This window comes from Sceloporus undulatus, chromosome 10, assembly GCF_019175285.1.
Source record: "Sceloporus undulatus isolate JIND9_A2432 ecotype Alabama chromosome 10, SceUnd_v1.1, whole genome shotgun sequence".
NCBI classification, from domain to species: Eukaryota; Metazoa; Chordata; class Lepidosauria; order Squamata; family Phrynosomatidae; genus Sceloporus; species Sceloporus undulatus.
The window spans coordinates 86,158-100,252 of NC_056531.1; the positions used below are offsets into that span (position 1 = coordinate 86,158).

The 14,095-nt window shown below is 49.8% G+C and overlaps 1 protein-coding gene across 11 annotated transcripts in view; it reads left to right on the forward strand.

Annotated features, from left to right (window-relative positions):
• SMTN (smoothelin) overlaps nucleotides 1-14,095 on the forward strand; it is a 76,301-nt gene that overhangs the window by 33,445 nt on the left and 28,761 nt on the right. For 9 of the 11 annotated variants that reach the window (XR_006100893.1, XM_042442007.1, XM_042442008.1 and 6 more), the window contains 5 exons: nucleotides 503-680; nucleotides 10,234-10,382; nucleotides 11,103-11,196; nucleotides 12,052-12,130; nucleotides 12,315-12,418. Coding sequence is in view for 8 of the 11 variants with exons in the window: in XM_042442007.1 (XP_042297941.1) it covers nucleotides 630-680; nucleotides 10,234-10,382; nucleotides 11,103-11,196; nucleotides 12,052-12,130; nucleotides 12,315-12,418 (477 nt within the window). In the remaining 3 variants the exon portion in view is untranslated. The other 2 variants (XM_042442013.1, XM_042442012.1) reach the window with 2 other exon arrangements.

The following is a 14,095-nucleotide window of genomic DNA, read 5'->3' on the forward strand; positions in this document are numbered from 1 at the left end:
ACCCCCAGTTAGAAAAGTCTCCTCCGTTGCATTTCTCTGGGAGCGAATGCCACCGGCTTCCTCCTCCCTGAGTCAGGGCTTGTCAGGTCTCTCAGTTTTGGCCCCTTGTCTTTCCACCGTGTGTCGGGCGTACGATCAGTGAGTGGAAAACTAGCTTGCCCATGACTCAAGAAACCTGGCGTGGGTAAGGCTGGCTCCATACCCAACCGGAGGACTGCAAATCCCATGTGGCACGTGAGATTGTGCATCGAGGGATGCTCCTCCTAGGTATCAGATCGGCGCTTTCTGGATGCAAGCACCTTGGATGGAGTGTGCCATGTGCTTTGTCCCAGCTGTGACGAGTGTCCAAACAGACTCCGGTTCCAGCACTGGGATTAGCAGCCCATGAAACAGCTGCCCTTCTCCACTTTGCCTTTTCACACTTCTTGAATGAGTCCCAGGAGAAACTCTCCAGGGCTGCTTCTCTTTCCTCTCTCTGACACTGTGTTCTCTTCCCTCCCAGGATCTCAGCTCTGAACTAGCCGCCCTCCTGGAGCAGTTGCACACTTCGTCGCCGGTGCCCGAGGCTGGGAGCTTCTCCAGAAGGTGAAGAAGGCAAGGGAGAAGGCCACTGAGTGGGGACCGGCACCATGTCTGAGGAAACGTTTTTGAGCATGGACGAAGGGACGCTCCGGAAACTGGTGAGTCTGGCCCAAGAGATGCTGCTGTGGCTGCTGCCCTGTGGAATGCATGTGTGGGTCACCGCAGAGGAAGTTGGAACATTGATGCAAGGGCTGACTTTGTGGCTTGGGAACTGCGAGCTGGATGAGGTGTCATCTCCGTTTGCCTTGCTTTTGGAAAGACAAACGGCTTTTTAGAACTTGGGAGGCTCCTTGGAAGCCAGAACAGCAGGGTTTATTATTTTTATTTTTGTTCCATGCAACTGTAACCTACTTTTTCCCCCACTTCGGGATTCTCATTGGAGCACTAATGAGATCCAAATCTGCAAATTGGGTGCATTGAGTCCCCCCTCTCCCATATACCTCCACCTAGGCAAAATGAATTAATACTGCATTATACTGACTCAGACGGCAGGATTTGCAAGTGGAGAGGGCCATTCCCACAAACCCTCAGCTAGGAATTTTTTTTTAATGAGAGGTGCTGGGGATTAAATTTGGCTCCTGGGTGGTAACCAGGGGTTTTCCCATGGAGTTACAGACCCTAAAAAGGGATGGCTGGAGAAGTGAGGAGCATTGGTTACAGCTTATGAGAGCAATAATTTGGAGGGATGGGGAGGGATGGCAATTGTGGTGGATCTGGGATTTTTTTTGGTCTGGTCCAGGCCACAGACTGCCAAAAAAAATGGATGGAAAAAGTCAGCAGTGACTGGAGGCCTACTTCTGGTTTGGGAAAAAAAGTATTTTTATATGTCATAGAGTGCAAAGGGAGCCTGCCACTTATTTTAAAAGTGCCTGTCTCTCCTGAAGGCTTCCAGGGAAAGTAACTAAGTATTTTTTGGCCTGAAAATGTTTTGGTTCAGGGAGCTGAGAGCTGCAAAAGCAGCCTTGAGGGACTACATCCATTGCCAGGGCTGTGGCTTGAGCACCCCTGTTGGATGGAGGGCTGCAAGAGCAGATCTTCCTGAACCATTCCCTGAATGTTCCTACTTGTTTTAGAAAAGGAAAATCAAGTCTCTAGTCCTCTTGTTGGCAGGAGTGCTAGGAGAGCTATGCAGGCAGTCTTTCTACCCATTGCTCTGGAAGAAACAGAGTTGTGTCTTCCTTTGTGAGGTCTAAAAGCCATTGAGATCAAAAGACATTCATGGGACAAGGAAATGAGTGACAAGTTCCTGGCCTTCAGGGTTTCATTTTCTCATTACCCATTGTATGGGAGTCACTGGCTTTGGTGCATCTCTGGCAAGGAAGATAATGGGTTAGATTGGGGTGGGAAACATTGGGTGCCCTGGAGGTTTTGGATTCCAGTCCCTAACAGATCTCTCTGGTATGGCTAGTGCAGACACATGGGAGTGGTAGTCCAGAACATCTGGGGGGCACAAAGGATCCCCATGCCTGTACCTCTTCTCTGATCCAGTGGTGATTTGGTGCGTTTGCTCCAGCCCTGTCTTGCTTGTCTATCCAGCTAAGGTAGGACCGGTTGGATCTGAATCCCATCATTGCCCAATGCAAGCTTTTATTACATTGTTTATTGCAGACACCCTGCTGCCACCAGACACCAAAAGGCTGTCTTTCTCTAGCCCTCCTTTACCATCCTCCCAGTGCTAATCCAGTTAAAAACTTTCAGCTAGACAGAGGAGAAGGAAGAAAAGGAGGGACTGGGAGGATGTAAGAAGACTTTACAAAAAGGAGCTTGAGGCATGTCTGTATAAAAGTTTCCCTGTTCTGCACCTCCCTGTTTCTATGTAGTTCTTCTCTCTTCCCCCCCCCCCCCCCTTGCATCTTTGATTTTCTTCCACAGCCTTGGCCAAACCTCCCGAGGGCCTGCATGTTTTGAAAAGGAGCGCCTCTCTTTGACTCAACCTGCTTCCTTGAGCCGTTGGCCCTTGTGAAGAGGCTGGCATGGGCCACACAAGGCCTTTTTGTGTGCCTTCCCAGATCTTCTTCTCCCTCCCCTCCCCTCCTGCCGTTTGCTTTCTCCTGCCACACAGCTGAGGTGAAAAAAACACAAGTGCCAAGGTGCATTCTTGGTGTATCCAGCCCTGCCAAGATGGGGAAAGGCTGGCTTCGAACCTGAAGAAGGAGTTGACATCATCTGCCATTGAGGTTCTTGTGAAGAATGGTAGCCAGAGTTGAGGAGGATGGAGGTTGTAGTCCAACAGCAAGAAGAGAGCTAGGTCCTTGAAAGTAGTCCATGTGAAAAGAACCTAGTGGGTCTTAATTAGTGTGTGATGCAGCAGCTAAAAAAACCAGTATGATCTTAGGTTGCATCAACAGGAGAATTGTGTCTAGATCAAGGGAAGGAATAGTACTATTCTATTCTGCTTTTTGTCAGATTTCACCTGGAATATCTGGGCTCTAGAGTCCCCCAATGTCCTTTCCCAAGCTCTGCTCCTTTATATTGGATATGTCAGGAACAGAGATGCAAAGGCCCTGTCCAATAACTGTAGAAGACTCACTTGGAAGGGCACTGTTTTAGGAGGGAAATAATCTTGTGGCTGATTTACCTGATCCTTTTTCCTACCCCAAAGGACATCTCTCCCTTGCCTCCTGTTCCCAATGCGTGGAATTGTTTCTCTGGCTCTTTCCCAGTCCCAGGGTATGTAGCTGGCAGAAGTGTAGCCGGCTCCTTTAATCAGGAAAATGTTTCTGTTATCGGCTGTTTTTCTAAGAGTGACTGTGTTTGTCCTTCGCTCCTGCAAAGGGTGAGGACACCGTATGGGTCTTGGAGGCAAAAACAAGTCCTACCTTGCAGGATGGATGAGACAGAATTTGCTAGCTTGGCTTATCCTTCAATCGAGGAGCCATAAACCTCTATGCCCACGGGCCCCTTAAAATCTTGGCTGCCTGCATCTCATGCCAGGTTTCACTTAACCTCTCTTCTCCCTGCCTGAACTGGATTAGCTTGCCTCAAGCCAGGGACCTGGTTAGGAGATATTGCCGCTAATCCACTTGGCGTCTGGATGCAAATGGTGAGCAATCTATCTCTGAACAGTGGAAAGAAATATCGGCGAGCAGAAGCCCTGTGGGGTGCCAGGCTGTGAGAGTAAAGCCAACACAGTAGTCTGAAGCAACCATAGGGAATGTGTGTGGCCTTCCAGCAGTGGTTGGACTGCAAGTCCCAGCTGCCTTGGTTGGGACAACCAATGGGGAGGGCTGCTTGGAGTTGTAGTCCAACAGCATCTGGAGCTTGTATCCCCCAGTGACCAGACAATGTGAGCTAGAGAATGTGTGATATTCCCCCCTCCAAATTTTTCATGTTTTTTTCTCCTCCTGTGCCTTTACATCTCTAGGCTTGCCAAGGAGCAGTGCTTGCCACCTGCCGGGGCAGCCTTTGCCAGGTGCCATTCCGTGTTTGCAGAAAGAGATAAGGGGTTATATTACCGGCAGGGATGGGTGGGGGACAACTACCTCCCTTGAAGCCTGTGCAACTGGAACTGCTTGGTTAGCAGTGGAAACCCTGTCTTGCTTGTTGAACCCCCTCCTTGCAAAAAAGAAAAGGAAAAAAAAGAATCTTTGCTCTTGCAATTCGTACCTTTATCTAGCTCAGGGACTGGAAATATGAGTTGTTTTTCTTTCTAACAAAAGGCAAAAAGGGTTGCTGTTTGCATTGCACCATGCCGGGCAGGCCAATGGCTCGGGGGTGTTTATTCATGTTATGGTTGGTCACCTGAAATGGTAGCCTGTTGTTGGGCAAAAGGTAGTTGGACTAGCTGAGGATAGACCTGTGCCATGCTTAGAGCCTGAGGCCAGTAAATCTGCCTTCCAATTGGGGCTTCAGATGGAAGGATCCTGTGAGTGAGTTGAGCTTTAAGACTCGATTCTGTATCCAGGTTGATCTATGCCCTGGTTCAAGTCTTAGCAGTACTGGCTGGTAACTCCAATGGCAGTGCAGCAGTGAATCCACTCTGGGCTTTGGAGAGCTTTGCAGGCGCTATCCAAACTGCTGAACTTAGTTTGAGGAGATGTTTCAGCACCTTGGACAAGTTCCTTAAAGCCTGAACTGATTCATGGGACCATGGGTTAGCAAGAGCATTGGTTCTGCAGGAGTTTTGGGTGTCAGCTCTCAGAATTCCTCCTCATTGGCCGTACTGTCCGGGATGTTCAGGAGGTCAAGTCCAAAACACCTTGAGGACCAAAGTCTGAGACCTTGGATGCTGCTGGTTTCGGCCTCCTGTCTGCCGTAGGACATGATAATATTGAGTGACTTTGCAGGGCTGCTGTGTGGGGTGCAGAGCTCGAGTCCTTGCAACAGCTTCCTGGGTTTTAAGTAGCCTGTTGTAAGAATTTTGCTGAGTGCTTTGGGCACTCAAACTGTGAAGTGCTATTTTTGTCACCCCATACGGTGTGGGATAGGTAGTGTGTGTGTTCTGATATGCTTAGCTGGGTGCATTTGCGGTTGATGAGCAGGAGCCTGTAAACGGTACTTGGCAAAGCTTCTCTGTTGTTCCAGACAAGTCTTGAACCTTTTCCTGATGCTAATCAGGTGCACCTTTTTGCCCGAACGAGGGTGAGAACAACTTCTTGGCTGGATTGCTGTCTTCCCAAGCTGGCTGTGAAGGAGAGTAAGGCAGATGTTGGAGAGTGCCTTTCTTCTTGGACTAGGTTTCCCATGTTGGCTGGGGGATTCTGGGAGCTGTAGTGCAGCCTGAGTTCTGTGATCTTGCAACCACAGTTAAAGCAGTGTCAAACGGCATTAATTCTGCAGTGGAGATGCAGCTGGTGTCTCCGCAAGCTTCCTCTCTTTAGTATGTAGAGTCACAGCGATATCTAGTGGGACCAAATTCACTGTGAATGCTCTCTTCTGTGCAGGACAATATTGCAAAGGCATTCCTTGTAAACGTTGAAAGTTTAAGAACATGAAATGGAGCCAAGGTTGCTGCCATTGTAATTATGGCTGTTCCAGTCCCTTGATCATTTTGGTGGTTCTTTCTGATCCCATTCCCAGCTGTACACAATCCTTTATTTAGGTGCGGTGACTTGAACTGTCCATAGCATTCCAGTTGTGGTTGTGCCCTGGCTTTTCATAAGGGAGTATGGAGTTGGCAGAGTTACTGTATTTACTCCCTTTTCCTCTGATCCCCCCTCCCCCGGCATCATGCAGCTGCCATCCACAAATACGTCGCCATCTTTAAACCTGAGCCTGACCGAGAGAAGACCTTTGAACCCTGCCGAAAATGTTCATACCCCCCCCCCCCCCAATCTTGAAACCAAGTCCCCTTTTTATCTCTCTCTGATGCTTTACTTTGCAAAATGCTTCCTTTCTACCTTGATGCTTTGTGGAAGCATGGATTTTTATTGATCATCCCAATCTGTGCCATTCATATTCAGTTGCCCCATGCTGAGCCCATGCGGGCTGAGGATGATGGGGTTTGTAGTCCAGTGCATCTGGGGGCGCCAGGTTGCAGTGGTGTGTTGGTGGTGTGGTTTTTCCCCCCAGAAGGCTTCCTCTTCTTCTTTTGATGTCTTCTTTGGAAATTTTCTGAGCCTGGAATTTGGGCTTAGGCTACTCCCATCTCAGCTCAGGCTAAGAGGGGATTAACCCATATAAGGAGAAACTGTTCTCCTGCTCTTTTTTTCTTTTTGATTTTTTCTGTTTTTCTCTCCATTCTTCCTCCCTGTTTACCCTGAACCTGTTTTCCTCTACCCCTCATTTGATGATCCATACTTTGGCTGTTGTCCTCTTTTGAGTGCAAAAATAAAGAGTGCGTTGGGTGGAGGCTGACCCTTCTTTACCAGGGTCTTTTTGCTAAGTGCAAATGGGGATGGGGGTCTCCCCCACCCCATCACCAAGCTATAAGGCACAGGTGGGCAACCATGGAAGACTAAGAGTGTGCTTTAGCCCTCCAGGAGGGCTGCATTTCCCATGGCACCTGCTCCTCAAAAGCCTTCTAGGGACATGCGGACATGTTTGGGAGAAAAAATGTGTTGGGGTTTTTTTTTTTTTTTCAAAACTTTGTGCAAAATTTCATTTTGACTCTGGAGGATGCCAGACAGGAAGAAAATGTCCACCCTCTAGAGATGCTTATTTTGTGGTGGTTGTGATTTGGGCACAATTTTCTCTCCTGGGGGCCACATGCAGTCCACTGGCCAAATGTTGCCCACTCCTGCTATAGGGCATGGCAGGTGGCACATTGTTTTTCCCTGATCTTCAGCATCCCTGGGCTGTGAAAACAGGGCTGAGCTGGGCCCATGAAAGCACTGGCTTTCCATTGCCTTTCCATCTTGGCCTAGCGGCATGTTTCTCTAGGCTGGGTGTTCGCTTGTAACTGAATTTCCTGCCTGGCAGAGGAGGGTGAGCAGGACGTTGTGTTCCTCCCAGGGTGCCGGGCAACCTTGGGACATCCAGTCTTGGGCCATCGGATGGTGGAGAAGCACTGTGGCTTCCAGCACATCTGGCTTCTCTCTGTGGCCAGCCTCGATGGCTCGTTTTATTTTGAGCATGCCTGGGCTGTTCCTGGCCTCCATGCTCCTTTGGTTCCTGACGGGTGTGACAGTGTGACCAACTTGCCTTGGCTTTTCCCACCTTGTTCCACCACCCTGCACTCCCTGAGGTTGCCAAGAACTTTCCTAGCTGCCCTTTTGGATCCTATCTGTCTGTCTCGGAAGTTGCTCTCCAGCTGTTTTCCTGCCTCTCTCTTGCTTTTTTGGCCTTTTGGTCTCCTGGGGAAGGGTTACTGCTCACTGTCAGGGCCTGGGTTTTGCATGCAGAAAGTTCACTTCCTGGCATCTCAAGACAGGCTGGGAAAAAGACTCTTGCCTGCACTTTCTTGAAAACCATTGGGACACGCAGGGATGTTGAGCCAGAGTCCTTGCGGAGGGTGGCCATTTTCAGATGGATTGCAGAGGAAAATGGAGGTGCTGGGACGATACGGGGTTTGAGCAGGCTGATGGAGTTGGGAGGGTATTTTGCATGGTTTCACGCATTTGTGGAGGCTTTCTGTGTGCTTTTGGGGAAGGAAGTGCCCCCAATCACCCTAAGTTCTGAATTTGGAGAGGACTTGGGGGGACTGGTGTGGGACTTGGGGGCCCATGGAAATGGCACCCAGGGCTGCATGCATGCAGTTTGCCAACTCCTGATAGATCAGGTACAGCTCTCTTTAGGTATGTGATCTTGAAATAGTTTTCCTTCAGATGTTGAATCGAAGGCAAGTATGTGTTATTCTGTTAAAATTTTTGCAGACACTCCAACAAAATAATTTCCACTGAAAGCTTTGGATGTGCTCAAATGTAAGATTTCAGTCCAATGGGCTGAATCAGGAAATATGGTTGACAGCACGGGAAAAATTTCCAGAAAACTTTCCAATTGCATCCCCTCCCCCCGGAAAACTCAACATCACGGAGAAGAGGGATGTTTTCTGCTCCTAGTGGACGTTCCCATCAGGGGGTCTTTTAACTCAGCTCCCCTCCCAAAAGCCAGAGCCAGGTCTGGGGATCTCTTCCTGACCCAGATAAAAGAGGGCAGGAAGCGTAGCTGATAGCTTTGAATGCCGGGAAGTGCGATTCTTTACTCCACCCCAGAGGCCGGAAATGGCCCCAGGCCGAGTGCTACGCAAAAGAGTGGGGCCAAAGATGACATGGGATGCATACACAGCTTTTGGAGGACTATGCCTCCTGGTACCCCCTAGCTGGGGAATGCTGGGAGGGGTCGTGTGAAAATGGAACGTTTCCAAGCTTTGAGTCAATGTCCAAAGTAATTACAGATGTGTCCCCTTGCATGAGACCTATCCAAATGGTCAGGGGCTGTGCACAAGCTTGTTGCTTGTAGAGGAGATGATGCGAGTCAGTAAGCCAAGCCGTATGGTCATCCAAGCAGGCCATACCCATTGCCAGATGTTGGGCTGGGGACAGAGAGACCAGGTTGGCAACTGTCTCTGTCCTGCCACAAGAGAAATGCCCTGCCCAGGTGATGTGATTGTGCCCAAGGTGGCAACTAGCTTTTGAAGCTGAGCAGGAATTAAGATCTCCCCTCAGCTGAGAGAGAAGGACCTAGGATCCTGTGGGATCTCAGTTCTGCCAGGTGAAAAGCTTGATTGCGCTTTTGGAGATTATGAATCTTGCACTCATTCTGTCCCTGAATGTAGATGGAGCGAGCTTGTTTTCTGCTACTCTAGAACCAAGAGCAAGGGGTTCAAATTGCGAGAAAAGAGATTCTGCTGAAACATTAGGAAGGATGTATTGACTGTCAACGTGATTTGGCAGTGGACTAGACTTAGAAGGTGGTAGTGTCTCGTTCTTTGGAGAGGTTCTGTGGCAGTCTCTCAGGAGTACTTTAGTTGCATATCCTGGCCTGGCAGACGGGTTGGACTAGATGACCCTTAAGGTCCCTTTTTGATTCTTGCACTCATGCATAGTGGGCTGGGGGCTGCATGTCAGTGACTCCACTCTAGGCCTCAGTCCTAATTTTAAGGGAGCTGTCCAAGGGCCTAACCTTTATTGCCCAAATAGCTTCAGCACCCTGGAGAAGTGCCTCTTAGGCTCAAACTCAGCCCTGGCATGGATTGGCTGGGGATGATGGAAATCATAGTCTCAACATTTGGAAGAGGCCTGACCTGGAAAGGCTGCTTTATGCTCTCAGGGTTAGCAGATTCATGATGCCTAATGACGTTGGGGAAGCATATTTCTGTGAGAGTTGTTCCCTTTTAAGATGAAGGGCTCTTTGCAAACCGTAAATCTGGGATTTGTTTATCAAAGGGCTCCCTTTCAAAGAGAGGCTTTCTAGTCTTCAATGGTCTCCTTCTCCTCCAGAACAAATAGCCAAGACTTGGGAGAGATGGAGTGATCAAGGAAATATTTCAGCCCAAGTGTGTGTAGGCTTTTCCCCCAGTAACTGTCATTTTGCAGCTCATTTTGGGCACTGGCTGTCAGGAATTCTGAGGGTTGCAGTAAAACAAAACAAAACTTTTGTGAGCTATTAAGCCTTTCTTTGTCAGAGAGATCCAGTGCCACCACACACTCCAAATCCCAGGATTCCATAGGATGGAGCCATGACAGAGCAGTGTCAAACTGCATTCATAATCATCTGGACATTTCTCCCACTTTGCAGCTTCTTTCTTTCACTTAGGATATCCGAGATGCATGGTAGTTTTGCAGCAACTGTCTCTCCTGGTGCCAGGCTTACTGGGGATGATGGTTGGATTGCTTTGAGTAGACTGCAGCTTTTAACTTCCAAGTCAGCATCCACAGCCTTGTATTTTGCCCTGGTTAGAGTCGAACGGCTGGGACCTTCACTTTGTCTTGCCTTGTTTTACACCCTGAACCCATGGAATCCTCCAACTGGCATGTGTTGGTTGGTCTCTTGGCTTGGGAACAATCTGAGGTTTGGGGACAGTTGTGTGTGTGAGTCATTGGGTTGTGTGCCAACCAGGGTAGGTGGGTGGGTAGAGAAGGAGTGTGTGGCTGGAGGGACAGTGAGGCACTGTATAAGCCGTGACACTGCCTCCATTGTGTCTTGGAACCTCGGGGTAGTCAAGCCGAGGGTGGCGAGAGCAACTCCCCAGGGTGGGGCTGGCACACCCGATGCCCTCTTCTCAATCTCCGAGTGATCGTTCTTTCTCTTTGGCTTTTTTCTCTGCCCCAGCTGGAGGCCACACTGGACCTGACAGAGCGACGACAGATCCGGTCTGCCATCCGGGAACTCCGGCGGCAGGAGCTGGAGCATGACGAAGAGGCTCTGGCGTCCAAGCGCTTTCGGACGGAGCGGCAGGAGAACAAGGAGAACTTGCTGAGGTGAGGCTCAGGTCCACTCCCTAGGCCTCCACACCCACCCTTGAAGGAGTTGCTTCTGGAATTATCTTGGTTTTGGACCGCAGCTCCCAGCATTCTTGGGTATGATGGCTAGAGCTGCTGGATGCTACAGGATTCCTACACCAGAAGGAAACAAATCCCCAGCATTCCTAACTAGCATGGCTTCTGGAAAAGAATTCTGAGAGAATTCTGATGCGCAAAAATATTTGGAGGGTAGCAAGTGCTCTACGCCTGAAGTCAATGGTTTTCTCAGAAGCCTTAGGGCAGGGGTAGGCAACCTTTTTGAGCCGGGGGCCGGGTTGCTGTCCCTCAGACAACTGGGGGGGCCGAACTCAAAATGGCGCCCAGAGCGGAGCAGAAGCTGGGGCGGGGACGGCAATTGGCGGCAGGACCGGGCTGGGGCCGGTCCCAAGGCCTCGCCGGGCCGGATCTGGCCCGCGGGCCGTAGGTTGCTGACCCCTGCCTTAGGGAATGTGGCCCCTAGTAATGAATTCTGGAAATTGCAATCCAGTGATATCTGGAAGCCTGCACAAATCTCACATTTTGCAAGTACTGGGCTGGCTTTTTACTTACAGTCTTGGGGGTGGGGGTTGTCTTTCCTGCCTTAGCTTGCCAGTCTGCTGGCACCCCATACGTGTTCCTTCGGGATCGTGCCCATTTGCCCCCTCTGACCGGCTCTTTCCTGGCCCGGGTTTTTTTCAGGTCTCGGCAGCTGGAGGAACAGCAGCAAAAATCCTTGGATCTCCTCTCTGGGAAGCTTGAAACCATCCAGGATGTGGAGGAATTGACAGCCCTGGTGAGTCACTGGCAGCAATGCCCACTGGCATTGCCTGTTTCTGGATATCTATGCCAGGCCTCAGCTGAGGCCTCCGGAAGCTGGCATGGCAGGAAGAGGTAGAGACTGAACAAGGGGGCACAAAGATTTGAATCTGGCCTTTGCTGGGTAGTGTCAGGCCCCCCAAATCTCTCCCCCCCCCCCCCCCCGACTGCTTGACTTTCAGGATCACTACAGGTACCGCTTTGGCTTTTTGGAGATGGGATGTAAATACTGAGTTTTGTCCTGAGCTCAAAAATGGCTTTGGCAACTTGTTCTTAGATCACGGCTGGCTAGTAACTGCTGGCTGGGACTGCATTAAAAAATAGCTATTTGAGCTTGTTGAAGTGCTGCCCACAGGAGGACTTGCCTGCTCCTTGTTTAATGGGGTCATATAACAGACAGAGATTAACAAAGGGAAAGGAAATGGAATGGGTTTTAGAATGGGCAGTGCAGCATCTGTCTCCTTTCCCCTAAAGGCAGTGAAAGGGGACTGGCTAGCAGTTGGCTGGCTGTCTTCTCCCCATTTTGCAGACCAGTGGACTGAGGCCTGCCTTGCTGTAGCTGATCAGTGGCAGGGTGAGATCTGAAGCAGGGCTTTTCTCATTTACAGCTTCCATCCTGAACCATTCAGCTGCACCTACAATTGGAGGCAGAGCGTCCTCAGAAGCCCTTTGGTTCTGGGACAGGAGAGGCTTGCAGGGCCTTCACTGTATTGGTGCCTCCTTTTCCCCCAGATAAGGGTCTCTACAATTAAAAAAAAAAAAAGGGGGGGGCATTCTTGGATAGCAATAAGGAGTGGGTGTAGAAGTTGCTGATTGTTCATTTCCCTTTCAGCTGCGAGGGGCCAGCGAGTATGAGGAACGCAAGTTGATTCGTGCCGCCATCCGCAAACTGCGTGCTGAAGAAATAGAGGGTATGTAGCGTAGTGGGCACAATGGCAGGGCATCAGACTCCATTACAGACTCTATAAGTCAGAAAGAAGGTGTTCTGGTGGGTATGTTGAGTCCTGGAGATATCTTTTCCTCCTCCTGGCTCTAAAACAAAGTTGCTGGGAGCAGATTGTACTGTTGCCTCTATTTTCTTTTGTTTCTCTCTAGCTGCGGCCTTGGCTGGGAGGGCTTACTATAGTCGGAGGGACACCAAGGAAACCCTTGAGGCCAAGGGACAAGAAGAGAAATCGACCAACAAGGGTATCTCAGAGGTGAGTTGGAGAGGGAACAGATGACACGTTGATCGCTATGGCTGCATCATCCAGAACACTGGGATTTGTAGCTTGAGGCACTAGTAAGCTTCGACAGCAACGTCTAGTGCCCTTTGCTCAAGGGTGGGAGTGTGTCCCTGGACAAAGCTAACAGGAATATTGCAGACTTAGGCTGTGTCCGCACTGCGGAAATAATCCAGGTTGACAACACTTTAACTGTCATAGCTGAATGCTATGGAATGCTGGGATTTGTAGTTTGGTGGGGCACCAGAGCTCTCTGACAGAGAAGTCTAAATATAAGACTCCCAATCTCAGAATTCCATAGCATTTAGCCATGGCAGTTAAAGTGGTGTCAACCTGGATCCTTTCTGCCGTGTGGATGCAACTTTGGACCTCTGGAGCAGCAGCAGAATTTCTCAGGCTGTCCACTAGATGGCACTTTCCTCCCAGAAAGAAGGCCCTGTCCGGATTTGGCACCGCTTCTTCCTGAACCTGGATTTGGCCTCCGTTTAGGAATGTCCCGAGTTTGGAAAATATACTTTGTGGGACCACAACTCCCAAATTCTCCCCACCCAGCAAGACTGATGGAGTTCCTGGGAGCCCTGAGCTGAGGTCCCGTTTCATGCTGGTGATAATCCTTTCCAGCTCTGGAGAGTTTAAGTCTCCTCTTACCTACTGTAACCCCCCCCCCCAAAATCCTTTAGAAATGTTCTTAAACATATCAGAAAAGCCCATCTTCCTTCAACATTCCCTCTGCTGCTTATGGAAAACAACTTCTGCCTTTCCCTCAATGCTAAGCTGTTGCAAAGTTGCGCCGGCATTGCCATTTTGTATTGGATTGGTTTGTTGTTTAATGGTGGCAAGGTAATCTGGGTTGCGTTTTGTGCAAACTGAGAAGAATGCTAATCAATAGAAATACTAATCGAAATGGGGGTGGTGAATTGGTGTGGCCAGCAAGGCCAATTCTCATAGGCCCCGGATGCAGTAAGTCAGCATGTTAGGGGACAGGCTAAGCTAAAGCCTCAGTTGCTAGATTTCTGTTTGCAGCAATCTCTCCAAGCCTCCCCCTGAAAAAAAAGCAAAACACTCATCTCCATTCTTGTTTTTTTCTGGAAAAAAGGAGGAAAGTACCAGGGGCTGTGGTTGCTTAGCAACCCAGAGTCAACCTGGAACTGGGGTCTTTTGGGAGGGGGGAGGGAAGCTGCATCCCGTTGCTTAGCAACCGTCCCCACCTTACCGAGGGATGCGCAGCACAATGCTGTCAGATTGCTCAAGTTAGCGGGGAAGGGGGGGTGCCGTTCCCAGGCGGTGGGGGGAGAAGGACCCTGAGAAATGGAGCAGGCTGGGATTTGACTAAGGCAAGGGAGCTGGGGGGAGCGTGTCCGTGGGTTTGGCTGGCGTTAAACTGTGCAGCGTCTCTCTTTTTTGACCAGATGCTCCATGGCAGGTGGGGGTTGATTTAGGATGCAGCCTATTTTCCTTTGGGGAGGGAGGGATTAGGAGCAGCAGCAGCAGTAGTAATCGTAGTAACAGTATTTAATTTATGCTAAGATGGAACCCTTTGCTTTTGCTGCTCATCGAGACCAATCCAGTGGCACAACTGAGGTGCATTGGCATCTAGGTGCCAAATTAGCTCACGAAATTCAAATGTAGCTGGTTGGCACACCCTGCAAAGTC